Genomic DNA, 24940 nt, shown 5'->3' with positions numbered 1-24940 from the left:
CCTCCCCCCGCCGTGAAGGGGCGGCCGCGCATGCGCGGCGCCGCTCCCGCCCGCCCTCCCCGAATTAGAACTGCGCCACACGGCCCGCGCGCGACGGCGGCCGCGCGTGCGCCCTGCGGACCCCGCGCAGGCGCCGTTGGGCGGCTCAACGGGCGGGGAGGCGTGGCCGGCGCGCGGCGGGGGGCGTGGCGAGGCGCGGGGCGTGGCCCGGTATAAAAAGCCGCGCCCGGCGCTGAGGCCGCCATTCTGAGGGCTGGTGGAGGTGAGTAAAGAGCTGCGCTGGGCCGGGGCTTTGCGGGCGGGGAAGGGGCCGCGGGGGGGGTTTTCCCCTTTTTTTTGGCTTTGGGGGGGCTCTTGAAACGCCAGGCTTCGTTTGTTGGGGGCAAAACGCGGCTTTGCCCCGTCCCAAAGCCCCTCCGGGGCCGCCGCCGCCCTCACGTCTCCTCAGAGCTGAGCCCCCCCCCCCCCCCCTCCTCCAAGGGCGTTTCCTCGTTATTTTTTTTCTTTTTTTTCCCCCTTTTAAAGTCTAAATTCTCCCTGGGGATAACAGCTTCTAATCGTTTCGTGTCTTTTCTTCTCCGCTTCTAATTTCTTTTTTTTTTTTTCAATTTTTTTCCTTTTTTTTTTTTTTTTGTCGTTATGCCCATCCCCCACCTTTCCCTTTTCCCCCCCCCTTTTTATTTTTCCTTTCCCCGCTCCAGGTTTGGTTGGTCTTGAGAGACGCCGTCGCCTTTACCACGAGAGAAAAACCAATACAAAACAATACAAAATACAATACAAAACGCGAACAAAACAACAAAAAATATATATACAACAAAGAGGGGAAGGAAAAAAACAGGTTTTCTGTCCCCCTTTGCCGTGAAGAGCCGCCGCAGCCTCTCCGTCCTTTGGACCGTCCTTGGAAGCCGTTCCAAACCCGAAGGAAACTGCCATTTAAAAAACATATTTCCCTCTTCTTTCCCCCAAAAAACAAAGGCAAAACCCACTTTTTTTTTTCGAGCAAAAAAAAAAAAAAAAAAAAAAAAAGCAACTTTTTTTTTTTAAATACTATTTTTTTTTTTTTGGTTTGTAGCTCGACCAGTTTAGCTCGATCCACTCCTTTAGGGCTTTAAAAACCAAACAAAACCCAAGGAAAAAAAAAAAAAAACTTTAAAAAAAACCAACAAAATAACCGTCAAGCTGCAAAAAAAAAGTTGCTGCGTTTTTTTAAAAGCCATGATTAAAATCAAACGAATTTTTTGGCTCTAACGCCACCTCCAAATGCCAAAATCCAAACCTTGAAGCGCTGTCGGCTGAGAAAAAAAATTGGATAGTAAGTGTTGAATTTTCAGCAGGATCCCCCTCCCAACCCTTTAAAAATACAAGAAAAAAACCTTTTAAAAAGTTATTTATTTGTCACAAAGAGCAAAAATAGTGGGAGGAAGAGCCCCCCCCCCCCCCCCCCCGGTGTGCTCGAGGAGGACGTGGGCTGTGCCAAAAGGTGGTGAAAATGGAAATTTTGGGGGGGGGGGATTTCGGGAGAAAAAACGCGGTTTCGGTGGAGGAGGGGGTCCACGAGCAGCTCCCACGGTTTAAAAAAAAAAAAAAAACAAAACCAAAAAATCCCACAAAAAAAAAAAAAAACCCCAAAAACCTCCTAAAAAAAGCTGGAAAACGGCCCCAAAACCCCCCCCCAAAAAAAAAAACCGAAAAAAAATCGCGCGGTGGGGGAGACGGAATTTTGGGAATTTTCGGGGCATTCCCGGCGAGCAATCTGTACATAAAGATTGCAAAAAAAAAAAAAATAGGGAAAAAAAGAAAAAAAAAAAAAAGGGGAGGGGGGGAAAGGGAGGAAAAACGTGAGGGAGGGGAGGGGGGGGATTGGAAATTTCCAAAGGGGGGGAAAAAAAAAAAAACACAAAGCTGATTTCTTTCCTATTTTTATTTTTTAGGTGCCATTTTAGGATTGTTTTTTGCGCTGAGAAACGCGGGGTGGGGGGGGGAGGAAGGAAGGAAGGAAGGTTTCAAAAATTGGGGATTTTTTTGGGGGGTTCGGCTGAAATTGGGGTTTGGGGGAGGAGGAGGAGGGGGTCGCGATCTAGCAATAAAGGTTGCTAGGCAGGCCGAGGTTTTTTTTTTTTTTTTCCCCAAATTCGGATTTTTTTTTCCCTCAGAAATTCACTTTAAAGCGATTTTCCCCCCCCCCTTCCCCTCAGAGCCTTTCCTCGGGCAGCTCCAAAATGGCGCCCGGCCTTTGTTTTCCCCAAATTCGGATTTTTTTCCCCTCATTAATTCCGCGGCTTTGGGGGGGTTTTTGTTACAGCTCCAACCCCCCCCCCCTCCGATTATTTCCTAACACCCCCCCCCTTTAAATTCCTTCATTTTGGCGGGGTTTAATCCCAATTTTGAGGTGTAATTTTAACAATTTGCGGGGGAAAAGGGACTTTAACACGTTTCTCTTTGTCGCTTGTGTCTGTGTGTGTCCCCCCCCCTTTTTAAACCCCCCAAAATTCCTCAAAAATCCCTCAAAATTCCTTTAAAACCCCCAAATTTGGATTTTTTTTTTTCCTAGCTCTAAAATGGCGCCGAGGCCTCGCCGTTGATGCCCCTCCCACCGTGGGGCCCCCCTTAAAATTCCATTTTTTACCCCCCCAAATCCTCTTTTTTTTCCCCAAAATCCCTTTTTTTAACCCCTCCCTTCCACCCCCAGTACCCACAAAATGCCCTTTTTTTCCACAGGATTTTAATTTTTTTATTTTCTTTCCTCTGTTGCCTTTTCCCACTTTATTTTGTGGGGGGATTTTGGGGGGGGGTTTTGGGGAATTTGGGAGTGTCCTGGAGCTTTTGATAACTTTGAATTTATCGTGACAGGGAAATGCTACCACTGGGCTTCACCCCCCTTTCCTCACACACACCAAAACCAACCAAAAAAAAAAAAAAAAAGAAACAAAACCAAAAAAAAAAAAAAAAAAAAAAAGGAATTTTGGGAGGGAAAACACCCCCAAAACTCCTTTTTTTTTTTTTGCCAATTTTCAATGGTTTTGCCCCGTTTTTGCAGCTTAGGAAGCTTTACTTCAGCAAAGGGAGGGAACAGCCACAACCCGGGTAAGCAAAAAAAATCCTTTTTTTTTTTTTTTGCTTTTTTTTTTTTTTTTGGGCTTAATTCCATTTCACGGCCTTTGGATCCAGGGTTTTCAAACATCCAAAATTCCCCTTTTTTCCCCCCTTTTCCCTCTCCTGGTGCATGCGGCAGTCGGGAGCTGGGCTTTTCCTCCTTTTTTTGTCCCCGAAATTTCACAGATTTGGGTAAAAAACCGCAGAGATCCCTCTGGAGAATTCAGATTTTTGGTAAATAAACCCATTTATTTGGCATTAATTCCCCCCAAATCCCTCCCTTTTCCCCCCAGTGGTAGCATTTCCTATTGGGGGAGGGGGCACGGGCAGCCTCTCCCTAAATTTCCCCCCCCCCAAAAAAAATCCCTTTTTTGGGGGTAAAATGACTCAAAAATGCTGTAAAATCCGAATTTTGGGGTGGGGGGGGTCAGGCCTTGGCCCACCCCTCAATTTATCGAGCTGGGAATTGTCCCCCCCCCCCCTTCAAAAATGGGTATTTTTCCCTTTTTTTGGCATTTTGAGGACCCCCGGCTCCTTTAAGGGGGGGCAGGTCAGGCTTTACCTGCGTGAGACCCCAAAAACGAGGGGGGGGACCCCAAAAATCTTTTGGGGGAGGGGGTTTTGCCCCTCCCCCTCTGCTGGGACCCCCCTCCAGGGGGGCTTTGGGTCCCCCCCGTTCATTTTTGGGGGGGGGGGTCAAAGGTTACAGTGAGAATTTGGGGTTAAATCTCCCAATTTTGGGGTTCCCCCTTCATTTTTGGGGGGTTTGTGCTGCTTTAACTTTTTCTTGTGTCTTTGCAGAGGGCTGGCATTGCTGACCCCCCCTCCCCTAATTAATCTCATAATTGGGGGCTGAATCCTTTAATTAATTAACACTGGTTGGGGGGGGGGGGGGAACACTTAATGACCCCCAGCCCTGGGTGCTGCCCCCACCCCAAAAATGGAGATTTTTGAGAGGTTTTAACCCCAAAAAACCTCCCCAGCTCCTCCCCCTGCCCTCGTTAAGGAAACTGGGTCATAATTAAGCTTTAATTAGTGGTGATTAACGATGGCAGAGCCTGAAACCCCCCCCAGGAAGGGGGGGAGGGGGGCCCGGATTGGGGTCAATGAGCGTGGGGTCATTAAGGGGGGGCTTGGCCTTCATTAACAAGGTGTTAATTAACAGTTGGTTCATTAGTCAGAGGGTTTAATTATGGCCTGAGATGGGGGGGGGGGTGTGACACCCCCAAATGTGGCCCCTCCTTAAATGGCAGCTTGTTAATTAACCCCTGGTTAATTAACCTTGGGGGAGGGTTGTGATTGAAACCCCCCCCCCCGGACACTCGTCCTGCTCGTTAATTAACAAAAAATTAATGAAATTATCAGGGAAAATTGGTGGCAATGACAGATTTTTGTCTGTTTTTTTTTTTGTTATTTTGTTGTTAATGGGTTTAATTCACTTTTAAATTAAAAAATTGTGTGTGTGGGGGGGGAACTCAGGGTTTGTGAATCCTCATCCCCAGTGTTAATATTTTAATTAATTTCTTTATTAATCAATAACTGAGCTCATTGGAATGACATGGGGGGGCTGTGACTCCCCCAGTGTCTCTTAGGGGGGTCCTTGGGACCCTTTTTGGGGTCGTTTTCCAGATTTTGGGGTCATTTTCCAGCTTTTTGGGGTCATTTTTCCAGCTTTTTGAGGTTGGTTTCTGAGTTTTGCAATTGAGTTCCCACTTTTGGATTTAACTTCTCACTTTTATTGTGCTTTTCCATCATTTTAGGGTCGATTCCCAGCATTTTGGGGTGCTTTTCCTGCTTTTGGGGGCCAATTTCCTGCTTTTTAAAGCTCTTTTCCAACCTGGGGGCAATTCCTGGCTCTTTGAGGTTGATTTCCCAATTTTTAGTGGTGGTTTCCCAATTTTTAGTGGTGGTTTCCCACTTTTTAGTGTTGTTTTCCCATTTTTAATGTTGTTTTCCCATTTTTTAGTGTTGTTTTCCCATTTTTTAGTGTTGTTTTCCCATTTTTTAGTGTTGTTTTCCAGGTGCTTTTCCATTTTTTTGGGGTTAATTTCCAGCTCATGAGTTTGCTTTCCTCGTTCTGGTGTCGATTTCCAGCTTTTTGGGGTTGATTCCCACATTTTCAGGGTTGTTTCCAGTGTTTTGATGTGTTTCTCCAGCATTTGGAGTTCATTTCCCTCATTTTCAGATCCATTTCCTGCCCTTTACATTTGGCTCCCTTCTTTTTGAGGTTGATTTCATGAATTTTCTGGGCTTGTTTTCCACTTTTTGGGTTCATTTCCCTTTTTTTAGGCTTGCTTTTCATCTTTCAGTGTAAATTCTTGATTTTCAGGATCAATTTCCCCACAGCTGGGGGTTATTCCCCACCTTTTTGAGGCAGATTTCCTCCTTTTTAGAGCCAATTTCCCTATTGTATTGCCAATTTTTCTCTCACCTCTCATTTCACCCCCAGAAATTTTGCATACCATAATTTTCCCACCTCTCCCCCCACTCCTGACCCTGTTTTTCCCCATTTCTTTCCCTTTCCCCCTGCCTTTTTTCCTGTTTTTTCCCATTCTTTCCCATTTTTCCTTTTTTTTTTTTTTCCCATTCTTTTCCCTTTTTCCTGTTTTTTTCCCATTCTTTCCCATTGTTTCCCCTTTTTTCCCTGTTTTTTCCCCATTCTTTCTCATTTTTTTCCTGTTTTTTTCCCATTCTTTCCCTTTTTCCTGTCTTTTTCCTATTCTTTCCAATTTTTCCCTTTTTTCCTGTTTTTTTCCTGTTTTTTTCCTGTTTTTTTCCTGTTTTTTTCCTGTTTTTTTCCTGTTTTTTTCCTGTTTTTTTCCTGTTTTTTTCCTGTTTTTTTCCTGTTTTTTTCCTGTTTTTTTTCCTGTTTTTTTTCCTGTTTTTTCCCATTTTTTTCCCCATTTTTTTTTCCCTTTTTTTCCCATTCTTTCCCCATTCTTCCCCCATTCTTTCCTGGTTTTTTCCCATTTTTTTCCAGTTTTTCCCCATTCTTTCCCCTTTTTTCCTCTTTTTTCTCATTTTTTCCCATTTTCCCCATTTTTTCCAGGCTGTTCCTGCCATGGGCTCCGGCCCCATCGACCCCAAGGAGCTCCTCAAGGGCCTCGATTGTTTCCTGGGCCGGGATGGGGAGGTCAAAACCATGGATGGCATCTCCAAAATATTCAGGTCAGACCCCAAAAACCTCCGGTTTTGGGTTTTTTGGAGCTTTGCACCCCTTTTCTTTGGATTTACGACCACTAATTGTTGTTAATTGCTGTTAATTAGCCTCATGAAGGACTCCCAGAAGATGGTGAGTCGCTGCATTTACCTGAACATCCTCCTGCAGACCCGGGCCCAGGACATCCTGGCCAAGTAAGCACGTGGAAAAATGGCTTTTTTTAGGGATTTTGGGGCAAATTTGGGTGGTTTTGATGTTTTCCCGTCCAGATCCTGACAGAATTCCCACTTTTTCCCCTCAGATTTTATCTTCAGGCCTAGTAAGCACGTGGAAAAATGGGATTTTTGAGGGAATTTGGGGCAAATCTGGGTGGTTTTGAGGTTTTCCCGGCCAAATCCTGACAGAATTCCCACTTTTTCCCCTCACATTTCATCTTCAGGCCCAGTAAGCATGTGGAAAAATGAGATTTTTGAGGGGATTTTGGGTGCATTTGGGCGATTTCCCGGTTTCCCCAGCCAGATCTGGGCAGAATTCCCACTTTTTACCCTCACATTTCATCCTCAGGCCAAGTAAGCATATGGAAAAGTGAATTTTAGGTGCATTTTGAGTGAATTTTTGGGGATTTTGGATGGCTTTGAGGTTTTCCCAGCCAGATCTTTCCAGAATTCCCACTTTTTTTCTCTTACAGTTATCCTGGCCTAATAATTACATAGAAAAATGGATTTTAGTTGGGTTTAGGCAGATTTTAACAGGAATTAGTTTGGGTTTTTGGTGGATTTCAGATGGATTTTGACAGAATTAAGGTTTTGCTGTCTGGATCTGGACACAATTCCCACTTTTTCCCCTCAGGTTCATCCTGGCTTAGTAACCCCATGGAAAAGTGGATTTTAGATGGATTTAGGTGAATTTTAGGTGGAATTATATTTTTTTGGGGCAGATTTCAATGGGGTTTTTTTGGATTTCAGGTGGATTTTGGCAGAATTAAGGTTTTCCTGTCTGGATCTGGACACAATTCCCACTTTTTCCCCTCAGGTTCATCCTGGCTTAGTAACCCCATGGAAAAGTGAATTTTAGGTGGATTTTGACAGGAAGTTTTTGGATTTTGGGTGGATTTAGGCGGATTTTGATGGGTTTTTTTTCATATTTGGGTGAATTTTGACAGAATTAAGGTTTTGCTGTCTGGATCTGGACACAATTCCCACTTTTTCCCCTCAGGTTCATCCTGATTTAGTAACCCCATGGAAAAGTGGATTTTGACAGGAAGTTTTTGGATTTTGGGTGAATTTAGGCCGATTTCGACGGGTTTTTTTTTGGATTTCAGGTGGATTTTGGCAGAATTAAGGTTTTCCTGTCAGGATCTGGACACAATTCCCACTTTTTCCCCTCAGGTTCATCCTGACTTAGTAACCCCATGGAAAAGTGAATTTTAGGTGGATTTTGACAGGAAGTTTTTGGATTTTGGGTGGATTTAGGCAGATTTTGATGGGGTTTTTTTCGTATTTGGGTGAATTTTGACAGAATTAAGGTTTTGCTGTCTGGATCTGGACACAATTCCCACTTTTTCCCCTCAGGTTCATCCTGACTTAGTAACCCCATGGAAAAGTGGATTTTGACAGGAAGTTTTTGGATTTTGGGGGAATTTAGGCCGATTTCGACGGGGTTTTCTTTGGATTTCAGGTGGATTTTGGCAGAATTAAGGTTTTCCTATCTGGATCTGGACACAATTCCCACTTTTCCCCCTCAGGTTCATCCGGATCGGGGGCTACAAGCTGCTCAACACGTGGCTGACGGGCTCCAAGGCCGCCAACAACGTTCCCTTCCTGCAGCAGCTGCTGCTCACCCTGCAGCACCTCCCGCTCACCGTCGACCACCTCAAGCAGGTCTGGGGACACTCAGGTGGCACTTGGGGACATCACAGCTGGTTTTTTGGGACCCTCAGGTGACCTTTGTCACTGCTGGGTGGCTTTTGTCGCGCCCAGAGCGGCTTTCGTCTCATTTAAAGTGATTTTTTTTTGATATTTAAGGCCCTTCTGGGGGCTTTGGGGACACTCGGGTGGCACTTGGGGACATCACAGGTGGCTTTTGGGAGCCCCAGAGTGGCTTTTGTCACTGCTTGAGGGGGTTTTGTCCCACTCCAAAGTGATTTTTGTGTCATTTAAGGCCCTTCTGGGGGCTTTGGGGACACTCGGGTGGCACTTGGGACTTGCAGAGTGGCTTTTGTCACCTTTGGTGTCCCTTTGTCCCCCCCTGAGCCCCCGTTTCCTTCGCAGAACAACACGGCCAAGCTGGTGAAGCAGCTCAGCAAGTCCAGCGACGATGAGGGTGAGCAAGGACCCCCAAAAATGCCCCAAAATCCCCCTGGGACACCCCAAAAATCCCCCTCAGACCCCCAAAAAAACCCTGGGAACACCGAAATCCCCCTGGGACATCCCAAAGAACTCCTGAAAACCCCAAAGATCTTCCCCAGATCCCCAAAAATCCCCCTGGGACACCCCAAAAATCTTCCTCAGATCCCCAAAATCCCCCTGGGACACCCCAAAATCCCCCTCAGATCCCCAAAATCCCCCTGGGACACCCCAAAATCCCCCTCAGATCCCCAAAATCCCCCTGGGACACCCTAAGAATCCCCCTAGGAACCCCTAAATCCCCCTGGGACACCCCAAAAATCCCCCTCATATCCCCAGAATCCCCTTGGGAACCCTAAAAATCCCCCTCAGACCCCCAAAATCCTCCTGGGACATCCCAAAAAACTCCTGAAAACCCCAAAGATCCTCCTCAGACCCCCAAAATTCCTCTCAGACTCCCCAAAAAAACCCTGAGACACCCAAAATCCACTCCAGAGCCCCCCCAAAAGAAACCCTGAGACCAAAACCTCCCTCAGATCCCCCAAAAAATCCCTGAGACCCCCCAAAAAATCCATGAGTCACCCCAAAACCCCCCTGAGACTCCTCAAACCTTCTCAAATCCCCTTCAGCCCCCCAAAACCCCCCTGGGATCCCCCGAAACCCCCACAGATCCCCCAAAAATCAGCACGGATCCCTCTGAAACACCCAAAACCCCCCTGAAATCCCCCAAAACTGCCCTTGGACCCCCCCAAATCCCCCCTAAACCTCCTGTAGGTCCCCCTGCCCACTCCCTACTTGATTAATCGCTGATTAATTAATGATTAATTCTTAATTAACCCCTCAGAGCTCCGCCGCCTGGCCTCCATCCTGGTCAGCGACTGGATGGGGGTGATCCGCTCCCAGAGCAGCTCCCAACCCACAGGTGAGCCCCAAAATCCCCCAAAATTCCCCCAAAAACTCCCCGAAATCCCTTCCAAAATTCCCCTAAAATCCCCTCGCCCCCCTTTCCCCACCCCAGAACGGGACAAAAAGAAGAGGAAAGAGGAAAACAAAAGCAAAACCCCAGTCCCGGAGAAGCCCCAGGAGACCAAAAACGAGGCCAAAAGTGAGGAAATTCCCGAAAAAAAACGGGAAAAACCCAAATCCCTGCGGACCACGGCCCCCAGCCACGCCAAGTTCCGCTCCACAGGTGGGATTTGGGGCGAGTTTGGGGAATTTGGGGCGGGTTTGGGTGGTTTTTTGGGAGTTTAGGAGTGGTTTTAAGGGAAGTTTGGGGAATTTGGGGTGGTTTTGGGCTGTTTTAGGGGAATTTAGGGCTGGTTTTAAGGGAAATTTGGGGCTGGTTTTGGGAATTTGAGGCTCTTTTGGGGAATTTGGGGTAGGTTTGGGTTGTTTTAGGGGAGTTTGGGGTGGTTTTAAGGGAATTTAGGGCTGGTTTTAAGGGAAATTTGGGGCTGGTTTTGGGAATTTGAGGCCCTTTTGGGGAATTTGGGGTGGTTTGGGTTGTTTTAGGGGAGTTTGGGGAGGGTTTTTGGGAATTTAGGGGCTGATTTTAAGGGAAATCAGGGCTGGTTTTGGCAATTTGGGGCTGTTTTGTCAATTTGTGCTAAAACCGGGGAATTTGTGGTGGGTTTGGAGCTCGCTGAGGGAAATTTGGGCCGATTTGAGACTGATTTGGGGTTGATTTTGGGGAATTCGGAGCTCAAGCTCCACTATTGGGGTTTTAACAATTCGGGGCCATTTTAGGGCTGGTTTTTGAGCTATTTGGGGGATTTCTGGGGCTGTTTTGGGGATTTCTGACCCTTTTTTCCCCCCTCAGGGCTGGAGCTGGAGACGCCGTCGCTGGCGCCGGTGAAGAAACTGAACTCGGCCTCGTCCGACAAATACAGCCTGAAACCCGTCCCGGTCAAGAGGCAGAGGTGGGATTTGGGGAGATTTTAGGGTATTTCAGGCCATTTTTGGGGTTTCAGAGCCATTTTGGGGTCTCAGCTGCTTTTGGGGCCGATTTGGGGGAATTTTTGGAGATTTTTGGGGCTGGTTTGAGGCAGTTTTTGAGATGCTTCAGGATTTTTTTTTTGGGTGGTTTTGGGGTTTTTTTGGGGGTTGGTTTCAGGGCTATTTTGGGGGTCTCTGGGCCGTTTTGGGGTGCAGTTTTAGGGGTGGTTTTGGGGTGTTTTTGGGACAATCTCAGGGATCTATTTTGGGGACATTTTCAGGGCCATTGGGGATGGGTTTGGGGCCATTCTGAGGGAAATCCCAGGAGTTTTGGGGTGGTTTTGGGGGGTTCTGACCCTTTTTCCTCCCCCCAGCGCCCCGACAGCCCCCGGGGAGGCTCCGCTGGCAGAGAAGAAATACAAACCCCTAAACACGGCCCCAAACGCGGCCAAGGAGATCAAAGTGAAGATCATCCCCCCACAGCGTGAGTTTGGGGGGGATTTGGGGGGAATTTGGGGGATTTTGGGACACCTGAAGGGCGTTTCGGGACACCTGGGTGCCATTTTGAGGTCATTTTGGTGCCATTTTGGGGTTGATTTTGGTGCCATTTTGGGGGTAATTTTGGGGTAATTTTGGTGCTATTTTGAGGTTAATTTTGGTGCCATTTTGGGGTTCGTTTTGGTGCCATTTCTGGTTTCATTTTGGAGTCATTTTGGTGCCATTTGGGATCCTTTTTAGGGCAGATATGGGCACCATTTTTTGGGTAATTTGGGCACCATTTTGGCCAGGTTTGGGATTCCTTTTAGGGTGAATTTGGGGTTTTTTATGATCCTTTTTAGGGCAGACTTGAGGGCCATTCTAAGGGTAATTTGGGTACCATTTTGAGGCAGGTTTGGGACCCATTTTGGGGTGATTTTGGGGTTTTTTGGTGACCTCTCTGTGCTCCCCCCAGCCATGGAAGGCCTCGGGTTCCTGGATGCCCTGAACTCAGCACCTGTCCCCGGTATCAAAATCAAAAAGAAGAAGAAAGTTCTGTCCCCAACAGCAGCCAAGGTGAGGGACATTTTGGGGACATTTTGGAACATTTTGGGAAAACTTTAAAAGCCATTTTAGGGATACCTCGAGTCCCTTTTTGGGCACACTTTGGGGGTTATTTCACGCACACCTTTAGGGGCTAATTTGTGAATATTTTGAATAATTTTTTTAGGAACGCTTTTGGGGTCATTTGTGGACCATTTTGAGACCGGTTTTGGGGCCATTTTGTTGCATTTTTAAAACCTTTTTTTGGGGACATTGTGTGGCTTTTTTAGGATGCCAATTTGGGGGCCATTTTGGGAACAACTTGACCATTTTGTGACCTCTTTGGCTGCCATTTTGAGCACACTTTGAGTCCCTTTCTGTGGGACAATTTGGCCGCCATTTTGAGAGCACTACAGGCGCCATTTTGTGGACACCTCATGAGCCTTTTTGTGGACACTTTGAGGCCCTTTCTGGGGACACTAAACCTCTTCCTGGTGACCACTTTGGCAGCCATTTTGTGGCCTCTTTGGCTGCCATTTTGAGCACGCTTTAAGTCCCTTTCTGTTGGCCAATTTGGCTGCCATTTTGAGAGCGCCACAGACGCCATTTTGTGAACGCCTCATGAACCATTTGGCGAACACTTTGGGAGACATTTTGGGGTAAAACCACCCCGTTCTGACCCACCTCGTGTCCCCCCAGCCCAGCCCCTTCGAGGGGAAGCCGGCGCCGGAGCCCAGCACGGCCAAACCCTCGTCCCCAGAGCCGGCGGCCGCGGAGCCCATGGACACAGACCGGCCGGGGACGCCGGTGCCGGCCATCGAGGTGCCCGAGCCCATGGACACCGGTACGGACCGGGGCGACTGGGGGCGTTTTGGGGGGGTTTGGGAAGGGTTGTGTGGGGTTTGGGTGGGATTGGGGCTGTTTAGGGTCAGTTGGGGGGGATTTGGGGGAGTTTAGAGTGGTTTGGGGACAGTTGGAGTGGGTTTGGGGACAGTCTGGGGATGGTTTGCGTGGGTTTGGCACAATTTGGGTGCAATGGGGCTGTTTAGGGTCAGTTTGGGGGGATTTGGGGGAGTTTAGGGTGGGTTTGGGAACAGTTTGGGTGGGATTGGGGCTGTTAGGGTCAGTTTGGGGGGATTTGGGAGAGTTTAGGGTGGTTTGGGAACAGTTTGGGGATGGTTTGTGTGCGTTTGGGGACAGTTTGGGTGGGATTGGGGAGAGTTTAGGGTGGTTTGGGATAGTTTGGGTGGGATTGGGGCTGTTAGGGTCAGTTTGGGGGGATTTGGGAGAGTTTAGGGTGGTTTGGGAACAGTTTGGGGATGGTTTGTGTGTCTTTGGGGACAGTTTGGGTGGGATTGGTGCTGTTTAGGGTCAGTTTGGGGGTTTTGGGGTAGTTTGGGAGAGTTTAGGGTGGTTTGGGGACAGTTTGGATGGGATTGGGGCTGTTTAGGGTCAGTTTGGGGGTGTTTGGGTCCATTTTAGGAGCACTCTCGGTCCCTCTTTCGGGACCATCAGGTGCCATTTTGAGTCCCTCCCCACCAACGACCCCAGGGCCCATTTTGGTGTCACTTTGCCCCATTTTGGGCCCCGTTTCAGCCCTCCCTGGGTGCCATTTTGGGCTCAAACCCCTCATTTTTGGGCTCCCCCTTTGCCGTCCCCTCAGGCTCGTCAGAGGCGGGGGGTGACCCCAAGGCCACCGATGTCCCCTCCGAGGGTGGCCCGGCCCCGCGCAGGCCCCGCAAGAAGAAATCGGTGTCGTGGCCCGAGGAGGGGCGGCTGCGCGAGTATTTCTACTTCGAGCTCGACGAGACCGAGCGAGGTGAGCCCCAAACGGCCGGGATTCACCCCAAAACGCCCTGGAGAACCCCCGGCCTCCTTCCAGGGAGCCATTTTGGGGCCGTTTTGGGATCGTTTCGGGGCCGTTTTGTGGGAGGCTTTGGGCCCCTTTTTGTGGGACATTGTGGACGCCATTTTGGGATCGTTTCCGCCATTTTGGGATCGTTTACAGGGACATTTCGTGGGAACATTGGGTGACAATTCAGGGACAATTTAGGCCCCGTTTTGTGGGACCCTGTGGACACCATTTTCAGATCATTTACAAGGACATTTTGCAGGAACATTCAGTGCCATTTTGGGATCGTTTACGGGGACATTTTGCAGGAACATTTGGTGCCATTTTGGGGGCATTTTAGGGACAGTTTGGGTTCCCTTTTGGGAACATTTTAGGGACCATTTTATGGATACTTTGGGTGCCATTTCAGGAAACTGTGGGTCCCTTTTTGGGAGCAATTTTTGTCTGTTTTTGTGGGACAGTTTGGTGCCATTTTGTGAACACTTTGGTCACCACTGTGTAGGCACTTTAAGTCCCTTTTTGTGGGTACTTTAAAACCCATTTTGTGGGCACTTTGGGCCCCATTTTGTGGACACTTTGGGCCTAATTTTCTGAGCACTTCAGGTCCCTTTTTGTGACCACTTTAAGTGCCATTTTGAAACCCCTTTGGCTGCCATTTTGAAACCCCTTTGGCTGCCATTTTTAAACATTTCCAACCCGGCCAACCCAGACCGAGACAATCCCACGATTTCTTCCCAAACTGATCCCAAACTTCCCCCCGCCCCACAGTGAACGTGAACAAGATCAAGGACTTTGGCGAGGCGGCCAAGCGGGAGATGCTGAAGGACCGGCACGCCTTCGAGACGGCGCGGCGCCTCAGCCACGACTCCATGGAGGAGAAGGTGCCCTGGGTCTACCCCAAGGCCCTGGAGCTGCCGGCGCCGCTCGTCATCCCCGGCAGCGGCAGCCGCGAGCGCTTCACGCAGGCCGAGCGCGTCAAGGGCATCCTGCAGGAGATCTTCCTCTCCAAGGAGAGGTGAGGGAGGGGGAGTTTTGGGGGCATTTGTGGGGGATTTGGGATTCTCTGGGGCGTGGTGCATCCCGGATCTCCTTTTGGTGATGGGGAACGGGGGATTTGCGGTGTTCTGAGCCCTACATGTCGGGGTGGTGAAGGTGATTTGGCGCCATTTTGTGAGGGCTTTGGGCGCCATTTTGTGAGGGCTTTGGGCGCCATTTTGTGAGGGTTTTGGGCGCCATTTTGTGAGGGTTTTGGGCGCCATTTTGTGAGGGTTTTGGGCGCCATTTTGTGAGGGCTTTGGGCGCCATTTTGTGAGGGCTTTGGGCGCCATTTTGTGAGGGCTTTGGGCGCCATTTTGTGAGGGCTTTGGGGGTCATTTTGTGAGGGTTTTGGGCGCCATTTTGTGAGGGCTTTGGAGGTCATTTTGTGAGGGCTTTGGGCGCCATTTTGTGAGGGCTTTGGGGGTCATTTTGTGAGGGTTTTGGGCGCCATTTTGTGAGGGCTTTGGAGGTCATTTTGTGAGGGCTTTGGGCGCCATTTTGTCAGGGCTTGGGGCACCATTTTGTGAGGGCTTTGGGTGCCATTTTGTGAGGCTTTGGGCGCCATTTTGTGAGGGTTTTGGGCGCCATTTTGTGAGGGTTTTGGGCGCCATTTTGTGAGGGCTTTGGAGGTCATTTTGTGAGGGCTTTGGGCGCCATTTTGTCAGGGCTTTGGGCACCATTTTGTGAGGGCTTTGGGTGCCATTTTGTGAGGGCTTTGGGGGTCATTTTGTGAGGGCTTGGGACACAATTTTGTGAGGACTTTGGGCTCCATTTTGTGAGGGCTTTGGGTGCCATTTTGTGAGGGCTTTGGGGGTCATTTTGTGAGGGCTTTGGGCGCCATTTTGTGAGGGTTTTGGGGGTCATTTTGTGAGGGCTTGGGACACAATTTTGTGAGGACTTTGGGCTCCATTTTGTGAGGGTTTTGGGTGCCCTTTTCTGAGGACTTCTGGGGCCGTTCTGAGGATGCTTTGGGAGACATTTTGGAGCCACTTTTGGGGACAGGTTATTGGCATTTTTGGGAACATTTTGAGATTCTTTGGGACATTTTGGGAGCACATGGCAGGCCTTTTTGGAGGTCATTTTAGGAACACTTTATATCCCTTTTTGGGGACATTTTGGGTGCAGTTTTAGGAGCACTTTTTGGGGCAAATTTGGGGACACTTTGGGCACCATTTTGGGGGTGATTAGAGCCTCTTTTTGGGGCGGCTCTGAGTCTTTTTTTTTAGGAACACTTTTGGTGCCAGTTTGGGAATTACTTCAGGGACATTTTAGTGCCTGTTATGTCACTTTGAGCCTCTCTTTGGAGACCGTTTTGGGATAATTTTCTGCCATTTTGGGGAACACTTTGGGGACATTTTGGGACCATTTTGAAGGATGTCCAAGCTTGTGGAGAATTTAATATTTCTGGCACACGCAAAACTGGAAAACCTAAACCTGGAAATGTGGGCTAGGAAGCCTTTGGGCCCTCAATGAGGAAAAAATGAGAAAAAAGGGCAAAACCCAGGTGTAAAAACAGGGGAAAAATGAGAAAAAAAGGGCAAAAATGGGGAAAAAATGGAGGGAAGTGGGAAAAAAACAAGAAAAAAGGACAAAACCCCAGCAAAATTGGGGGGAAATGGGGAAAAAAATGGCAAAAACAGGAGGGAAGTGGGAAAAAAATGACAAAAAAATCCTTTGGGATCCCAGAAAAACCCACTGAGCTTTTTTCACCCCCTCAGCATTCCCGACAGCCCCCACGAGCCCGACCCGGAATCCTACGAGCCGCTCCCACCCAAACTCATCCCCTTGGACGAGGTAAGCTCTGGAAAAAAAACCAAAAAAAAACAAACCAAAAAAAAAAAAAAAAAAAAAAAAAAAATCCCCAAAATGCTTTTCCTGACCCCCCCGTTTGTGCCCCCCCAGGACTGCTCGGGCGAGGACGGGGCCTATCCCGAGGGGCTGGATCCCGGGAATTCCGCGGCCTCCCCGGAGCCGGGGGCGGGGGCCAAGCTGCCCCCAGTCCTTGCCAACCTCATGGGCAGCGTCGGGGCGGGCAAGGGCCCCCCAGGACCCCCCCAAAACGCCCCCATCAACATGCAGGAGATCCTCAGCTCCATCATGGTAATCCCCAAAAACGGGCCACCCCGAAATTTGGGATGGTGGGGAGAAGGGTGGGGGGGATCACCTCCATTGTGGGAATCCCAAAAATCGGGGAGGGAGGGGGGGGTTAAAATTGTGGAGGTCACGAATTCGAGGTTATAAATTTGGGGATCACCCCCATCCTTTGAACCCCAAATTTGGGATGCTTCAAATCCTTGGGAGGGTGGGAAGGGTCATAAATTGGGGATCACCCCCAAAATTGGGACATCCCGATCTGCGACCCCCCAAAAATCTGTGGGGTCACACACTGGGGGGGACAAAAAGGGTGGAACCCCCATTTTCCCCTGTGTTCTTTCCCTAATTCCCCTTTTTTCCCTCTTCCCCATCTTTTTTCCCTTTTTTTTTCCCCTTTACCCCCTTTGTGCTTTTTTTTCCCTAGTTATTGCCTTTTCTCCCTTTTTTCAATATTTTTTCTCCTATTTTTTCTTGTTTTTTGCCCCTGTTTCTTGTTTTATTTTCCCCATTTTCCCATTTTTGTCTGGGTTTTGCCCTTTTTTCTCATTTTTCCCTCATTCCCCCCCGTTTTAGCTTTTTTTTCTTGCTTTTTTCCCATTTTCCTCTATTTCCCCAGATTTTCCCCGTTTTTCTCCTTTTTTGCCCTTTTTTCTCATTTTGTTCTCATTTTCTCCCATTCTTTTCCCCATTTCCCCCCTATTTTTACCCTTTTTCCTCACTTTTTCTCCCATTTCCCCCCGTTTTTACCCTTTTTTTCTCCCATTTCCTCCGTTTTTACCCTTTTTCCTCATTTTTTCTCCCATTTCCCCCGTTTTTACCCTTTTTCCTCATTTTTCTTCCATTTCCCCCCTGCTTTTACCTTTTTTTCTCCCATTTTCCCCTGTTTTTACCCTTTTTTTCTCCCATTTCCTCCATTTTTATCCTTTTTCCTCATTTTTTCTCCCATTTCCCCCGTTTTTACCCTTTTTTCTCCCATTTCCCCCCTATTTTTACCCTTTTTCCTCATTTTTTCTCCCATTTCCCCCGTTTTTTACCCTTTTTTCTCCCATTTCCCCCCTATTTTTACCCTTTTTCCACATTTTTTCTCCCATTTCCCCCGTTTTTACCCTTTTTCCTCAGTTTTTTCTCCCATTTCCTCCATTTTTACCCTTTTTCATTTTTTCTCCCATTTCCCCCCTGTTTTTACCCTTTTTTCTCCCATTTCTCCCCCGTTTTTACCATTTTTTCTCATTTTCTCCCCGTTTCTCTCCCCGCAGGGCGGCCCCAGCAGCCACAAGGCCGAGGAGCTGCTGAAGCAGCCGGACTACTCGGACAAGATCAAACACCTGCTGGGCAACCTGGGCAACCAGCCGCCGGGGGGGCCCGGGGGAGGTGAGGGACGCCCTGGGGACACCTTGGGGGCACCCTGGGGACACCCTGGGGACTCTGTCCTGGGGTCCCCATGGGGGTTTTGGGGTGCTCTGGGCTGGGGGACACATTTGGGACACATTTGGGGACATTGTCTGCAGTTTCTAGGGAGATATTGGGGGTGTCTGTGGCTTGGGGACACCTTGGGGACACCTTGGGGACTCTGTCCTGGGGTCCCCACAGGGGTTTTGGGGTGCTCTGGGCTGGGGGACACATTTGGGGACACTCTGGGGACATCCTGGGGACACCTCGAGGACACATTTGGGGACATTGTCCAGGGGTTCCCATGGGGGTTTTGGGGTGCTCCTGGCTTGGGGACACCCTGGGGACACTGCTCAGGGGTCCTGACAGGGATAGCAGAGAGCTCTGGGCTTGGGGACACATTTGGGGACACTCTGGGAACTCTGTCCTGGGGTCCCCACAGGGATTTTGGGGTGCTCTGGGCTGGGGGACACATTTGGGACACATTTGGGGACATTGTCTGCAGTTTCTAGGGAGATATTGGGGGTGTCCGTGGCTTGGGGACACCCTGGGGACACCTTGGGGACACCCTGGGGACTCTGTCCTGGGGTCCCCACAGGGGTTTTGGGGTGCTCCTGGCCTGGGGACACCTTGGGGACACCTCGAGGACACATTTGGGACATTGTCCAGGGGTTCCCACGGGGATTTTGGGGTGCCCATGGCTTGGGGACACATTTGGGGACAACATCCAGTGTCCCTGACACGGATTTTGGGGTGCTCTGGGCAACTGGGGACACCCCCTAAAATTGGGGTCACCTGGGGCAGGTGTCCCTTAAATTGGGGGTCACCTGGGGGTCCCTTAAAGGGGAAAGACCCCCTTAAATTGGGGTAAATTTGGGGGGGTCTCTAAAGTTGGGTGGCCCCCTTAAATTGGGGTAAATTTGGGAATCTCTAAACTGGGATCACTCCCTTAAATTGGGGTAAATTTGGGGGTCTCTAAAGTGGGGTGACCCCCTTAAATTGGGGTGACTGGGGGGGTCCCCACCTCCCTTGGGGGGTGTTTTGGGGTCTCCCTGACCCCTTTTTTTTTTTGTTTTTCTCCCCAATTTCTGCAGTTCCCCACGGGCTGCTGGGCCCCGGCCCCATGAACGGCTTCCCCCCGCCCAAGATGCAGCACTTCCCCCCGGGGGGGCCCATGCCGGGTAAGTGCCCCCTCCCCAAATTAACAAAACCCAAAAAAAAAATCCCCAAAAAATCCCAGAAAAAAACCCCAAAAAAATCCCAGAAAAAAACCTCTAAAAAATCCCCAAAAAATCCCCCCAAAATAAAAAAAAAAAATTTAAAAATCCCCAAAAATCCCCCAAAAATCCCAAAATTTTTTAAAAATTCCCCCCAAAAAATCCCCAAAAAAATTTAAAAATCCCTGAAAAACCCCCAAAAAAACCAGAAATTTTTTTCAAAAACCCCAAAAAAACCCAAAATATTTTTAAAAATCCCCCAAAAATCCCCAAAAAGCCCAAAACATTCTAAAAAATCCCTTAAAATCCCAAAAATATCCCCAAAAAATCCCCAAAAAATTTTAAAAATCCTCCAAAAACCCCAAAAAATTCAAAATGTTTTAAAAAATCCCCTAGAATCCCCCCAAAAATTACAAAAAATTTTAAAAATCCCCTAAAAACCCCCAGAAATCCCCAAAAAAATTTAAAACTCCCTGAAAAACCCCCCAAAAAACCCCAAACTTTTTTAAAAATCCCCAAAAAAACCGTAAAAAAACCCAAAATATTTTTAAAAATCCCCCCAAAACCCCCAAAAAGCCCAAAATATTCTAAGAAATCCCTTAAAATCCCAAAAACATCCCAAAAAAATCCCCAAAAAATTTTTAAATCCCCCAAAAACCCCCCAAAAAATCCAAAATATTTAAAAAAATCCCCTAGAATCCCCCCAAAAATCCCAAAAAAATTTAAAAAAATCCCCTAAATTCCCCCAAAAAATCCAAAAAAAATCTTGAAAATACCCCAAAAATCCCCCAAAAATTTTTAAAATACCCCAAAAATCCAAAAATAAATCCCCAAAAAATTTTTTTTAAATGCCCCAAAAGACTCCCCGCCCCGCTCTAACGCCTCTCTCCTCTCTTTCCCCCCTCAGGCCCTCACGGCGGCGGCGGCGGCGGCGGGGGGGGGGGGTCCCGGCCTCCCCCCGGGGCTCCCGGGGGGTCCCCGCCTGCTGGGCCCCCCCCCCCCTCAGCGCGGCGACTTCTGGGGGGAGGGGCCTGACGGGGGTGGGGGAGGGGGCGGCCTCCGCGGGGGCCCCCCCAATGGGGGAGGGGGAATGCGAGGAGGAGGAGGAGGGGGCGGGGGGGGGCCGCCCCCTCCCCCGTTCCACCGCCCCCCTCCCCGCGGGGGTCGCGGCGGCGCCGAGCCCCCCCCGCCCCCCCCTTACCGCTGCCGGGGCGGGGGAGGGGGCCGGAGCGGGGGACCCCCCCCCAATGGCGGCGGCGGCGGCGGGGGGGGGTCTCGGGGGGGGCCCCCCCCTCCCCACGGCGAGCACGGCAGAGACCACCCCCCCCCCCGGGGCCACGGCGGAGGCCACGGCGGAGGTAAATTGGGGGGGGGGGCCTGGCTCTGGGGGGGGCCCGGCCCCGCTTGGGAGGGGCCCGTGGGTGCCCCCTCCCCGCCCCCCCCGCCCCCGCCTTTCCTGCCCCCCCGCTGGAGGGGGGGCGGGGGCGGGGAGCCCCCTCCCCCACCCCCTCACCACCCCCCACCCATGGAGCCCCCCGGGCCGTGGGGGAGGGGCCACGACTGGCGCAGACCCCCCATGGGGCTCTGAGGCGGGGGAGGGGCTGAGACCCCCCCAAAATGGGGCTAAGGGGACCCCCCCCCCCCCCCCAAAATGGGGCAGGGGCAGAGAGGGACCCCCCCAAAATGGGGCTGAGGGACCCCCCCAAAACGGGGCTGAGGGCAGAGAGGGACCCCCCCCCCTAAACTGGGGGTGATGGCGGTGAGGGACCCCCCCCCAAAAAACCGGCAGTGAGGAGTTCCCCTCAGAAATGGGGAGGATTCCCCCCCCCCCCAAAATGGCTCCAGGGCAGCGAGGGACCCCTCCCCAAAACGGGGGTGATGGCGCTGAGGGACCCCCGCCCTCCAAAATGGGGATCGACCCCCCCCCCACAAAAATGGCCCCTTGAGGAGTGGTGGACATGGCCAAGAGACCCCCCCCCCGAAATCGGCTGGAGGGCAGCGAGGGACCCCTCCCCAAAATGGCTGAAAGCCCCCCCAAGATCGGGAGGGACCCCCGCCCCAAAATGGCCGAGAGACCCCCCAGGATGGGGAGGGACCCCTGCCCCAAAACCGACGGGGCCCGGCCCCTCATGGCGGCCGTGGCGGGAGGGCCGCGGGGCATGCCGGGAGTCGTAGTTTGGCGGCCGGTGGTGAGCAGGGCATGCTGGGAGTTGTAGTTCGGTGCCTGAAAAGCGGCCGCGAGGCATGCTGGGAAGGGGAAAAGGGGTGTGGCAAAACGGCTGCAAAGGCCGCTGGGAGTTGTAGTGTTGGACTTGCGGCCACGGGGGATGCTGGGAGTTGTAGTTTGGGCCCTGGGAGGGGGAGCAGGGGATGATGGGAGTTAGGAGCCGCTCCTCACTGGAGGCCGCTGAGGCCTGGTGTGGGTTTAGCTCTGCTGCAGGGGATTCTGGGAACTGTAGTTCAGCCTCTGGGGGCATCAAAGCATGCTGGGAGTTGTAGTTCAGCCCCAGGTGTGCTGCAGGGCCTAACACTGGGGCCGAAAACCAGGCCTGAGGAGGCCTCTGACACCTGGCGGGGCCTAAACCCGGCGCTAACGCAACAACAAGGGGTGCTGGGAGCTGTAGTTCCACAATCGTGGGCAGCAAGGCATGCCGGGAGTTGTAGTTCAGCTCCCAGGGCGCCGAAAGGCAGCCCTAGGAAAGGCCCTGAAGCCTAAGGGGGCCTAAACCTGGGGTTAACTGGACAGCAAGGCCTGCTGGGAGTTGTAGTTCATTCTCGATTGGACCAGCAAAGGATGCTGGGAGCTGTAGTTTGGCTCCCTAAGGGCCCTAAGGCGGCTAGCGAGGCCTGGTGGGGCCTAAGCCTGGCTTTGATTTAACAGCAAGGCATGCTGGGAGTTGTAGTTCATTTTCAAACTGGGCCTAAGCCCAGCCCTGCGGCGGGCCCTGAGGCCTGGCGGGGCCTAAGCCAGGCTTTAACTTAGCAGCAAGGCATGCTGGGAGTTGATGGCGTCCCTGCGCCGAGCAGCAGGGGATGCTGGGAGATGTAGTTTGTGCAATTGTTGTGGCGCAAAGGATGCTGGGAGTTGTAGTTCCGGGCTCGCATCCCCCCCGCCCCCAAAATCCGCCCAGACCCTCCCAGTTTTGGGGACAGGGACCCTGCTGCCCCCAGCCCCAAAATCCCCGTTTTTAACCCCGTTTTTCCCCATCCCATCCTTTTGTCCTCCCGCGGCCGCTCCGGGTTCGATCCAGGAGCGTTTTGGGGCTGGGGGTTCACCCCCCTCCCCTCTAACCCCCCAAAAATCCTCCTTAAAAAAACTCAAAATCCTCTTAAAAAAACGTCAAATCCTCCTGAAAGCCCCAAAATCCGCCTTGAGAACCCAAAGTCGTCTTTCAAACCCCAAAATCTTTATTGAAAACCCAAAATCCTCTTTGAAAACCCCAAAATGCTCTTTAAAAACCCCAAAATCCTCCTTAAGCCCCCCAAAATTCTGTCTCCATCCTCAGAGCTGCTGCTTTGAGGCTGCTCCGGGTCCATTTTGGGGCCATTTTTTGGTAATTTTGGGGTCAGGGGTTCACCCCCTTCTCTTCAAGCCCTCAAAATCCTCCTCAAACCCCCCAAAATCCTCTTTAAAAACCCAAAAATTTTCTTTAAAAAACCCCAAAATTCCCTTTTGATGCCCTTTTTTAACCCCTTTCTCCTCCTCCTCCCACAGCTGCCGTGCTGGGCCTGCCCTGGCTCCAGTTTTGGGCCATTTTTTGGCAATTTTGGAGCCTTTTTGGGGTCGGGGGTTCATCCCCTTCACCTTTACCCTCCAAAATCCTCCTTAAATCCCAAAAATCTCCTTAAAACTCCCCAAAATCCTCTGAAAACCCCCCAAAATCCTGTCCCCCATCCTCCTCGCGGAGCCGCCATTTTGAGGCCTGCCCGGGCCTGCTCTGGGGCCATTTCTGGTGAATTTTGGGGCCATTTCGGGCAATTTTGGGGCCGTTTGGGGTCAGGGCTTTATTCCCCTCCCCTTTAAACCCCCAAATCCTCTTTAAACCCCCCAAAATTTGTGTTTCCATGATCCTCTCCCTCACAGACCCGCCGCCATTTTGGGCCCATTTTGAGGCCGTCCTGCAGCCATTTCGGGGCCATTTTGGGCCTTTTTTGGGGCCTTTTGGGAACATTTTGGGCCCTTTTGGGGTCTGGGGTTCACCCCCTTCTCTTTTAAATCCCAAAATTCTCCTCAATCCTCCCAAAATTCTCCCAAAACCCCCCAAAATCGTGACTCCACCGTCCTCACCCGGCCGCCATTTTGAGGCCGTCCCGAGCCCGTTCCGGAGCCATTTTGGGGCCGCTTTGGGCAATTTTGGGGCCGCTTTGGGCAATTTTGGGGCCGTTTTGGACAATTTTGGGGCTGTTTTGGATGTTTTTGGGGTTGTTCCGAAGCCGTTTTGGGGTCGCTCTTTACCCCAACCCTTCCCCAAACATTTTTAACCCTTTCCTCCCCACCCACCTCCTCATCCCCCGGAGCTGCCGGTGCCGATTTTGGGGCCGTTTTGGGGCTTTTTTGGGGTCTGGGGTTCACCCCTTTCCCTTTTAAACCCCAAAATCCTCCCAAAATTCTCCCAAAATCCTCCCAAAATTCTCCCAAAATCGCGTCCCCACCGTCCTCACCGGCCGCCATTTTGAGGCCATTCTGGAGCCATTTTGGGGCTGTTTTGGACGATTTTGGGGCCATTTTGAGCCATTTTGGGGCCGTTTTGAGCCATTTTGGGGCCGTTTTGAGGCCGGACGGGGTCACTCTTTACCCCAAAAATCCTCAAACCTTCCCAAACCTTTTTAACCCTTTCCTCCCCACCCACCCACCTCCTCATCCCCCCGGAGCCGCCGGTGCCGGGGCGGCTCCGGGCCGTTTTTGGGGCCGTTTTTTGGGGCCTTTTTTGGGGCCGTTTTGGGGCCGGGGGCCGGCGCCTGACGCGCCCCCCCCCTTTTGTCTCCCCCAGACATGTCGAGCCGCGCCGTGTGCCGCCACTTCATGCTCAAGGGCAGCTGCAGGTACGAGAACAACTGTGCCTTCTACCACCCCGGCGTCAACGGGCCCCCCCTGCCCTGAAACCCCCCAAAAACACCCCAAAAAAAACCAAAAAAACAAAAAAAATCCACCCCCCAAAAAAAAAAAAAAAATCCCATCCCCCACCCCCGGTTATGGCTTCCGTGAGGCCTCGGGGGGGGTGAAAATGGGGGAGAAAAAGAAAAAAAAAAAAAAAGGGGGGAAAAAAAAGGAAATTATTGGGGTGTGGTGGTGGTGGTGGTGATGGGGTTTGGGGGGGGGAGGAGTTGGAAATCCGGGGTAAAAGTTGGAAATTTGGGGTAAAAGTTGGAAGTTTGGGGTAGGAATTGGAATTTTGGGGTAAAAATTGGAAATTTAGGGTAGAAATTGGAAGTTTGGGGTAAAAGTTGGAAGTTTGGGGTAGGAGTTGAAAGTTTGGGGTAAAAATTGGAAATTTAGGGTAGGAATTGGAAGTTTGGGGTAAAAGTTGGAAGTTTGGGGTAGGAATTGGAAATTTGGGGTAAAAATTGGAAATTTAGGGTAGAAATTGGAAATTTGGGGTAGAAATTGGAAGTTTGGGGTAAAAATTGGACTTCAGGGGGGAAAATGCTCCTTTAAGGGGTGGAAATTGGAATTTTTGGGAGAGGAATTGTCAGGTTTGGGGCAGAACTTGGAGTTTATGGGGGGAAACGCCTCTTTAAGGGGTGGAAATGTGAATTTTTGGGTGAGAAATCAAATTTATGGGGTGGGGATGTTCCT

General features: G+C 50.6%; 1 protein-coding gene across 1 annotated transcript; it reads left to right on the top strand.

The window, feature by feature from the left end:
- Nucleotides 1-189: 189 nt before the first annotated feature.
- Nucleotides 190-24320, top strand: PPP1R10 (protein phosphatase 1 regulatory subunit 10). The gene is given in 21 exon segments (XM_053967946.1): nt 190-262; nt 702-1312; nt 6143-6261; nt 6361-6447; nt 7998-8133; nt 8524-8575; nt 9443-9520; nt 9617-9787; nt 10418-10517; nt 10908-11017; nt 11486-11586; nt 12253-12397; nt 13217-13372; nt 14174-14420; nt 16162-16237; nt 16346-16543; nt 17794-17908; nt 19021-19107; nt 20051-20109; nt 20111-20501; nt 24135-24320. Coding segments are annotated over 19 exon segments (2526 nt in total). The 5' UTR covers nt 190-262; nt 702-1312; nt 6143-6154; the 3' UTR covers nt 24245-24320.
- Nucleotides 24321-24940: the final 620 nt, after the last annotated feature.

This window comes from Vidua chalybeata, chromosome 31 (genome assembly GCF_026979565.1).
Source record: "Vidua chalybeata isolate OUT-0048 chromosome 31, bVidCha1 merged haplotype, whole genome shotgun sequence".
In the NCBI taxonomy this organism is placed as follows: domain Eukaryota; kingdom Metazoa; phylum Chordata; class Aves; order Passeriformes; family Viduidae; genus Vidua; species Vidua chalybeata.
Note: the sequence above shows the minus strand (reverse complement) of the source record. Positions and strands in the feature narration are given on the sequence as shown.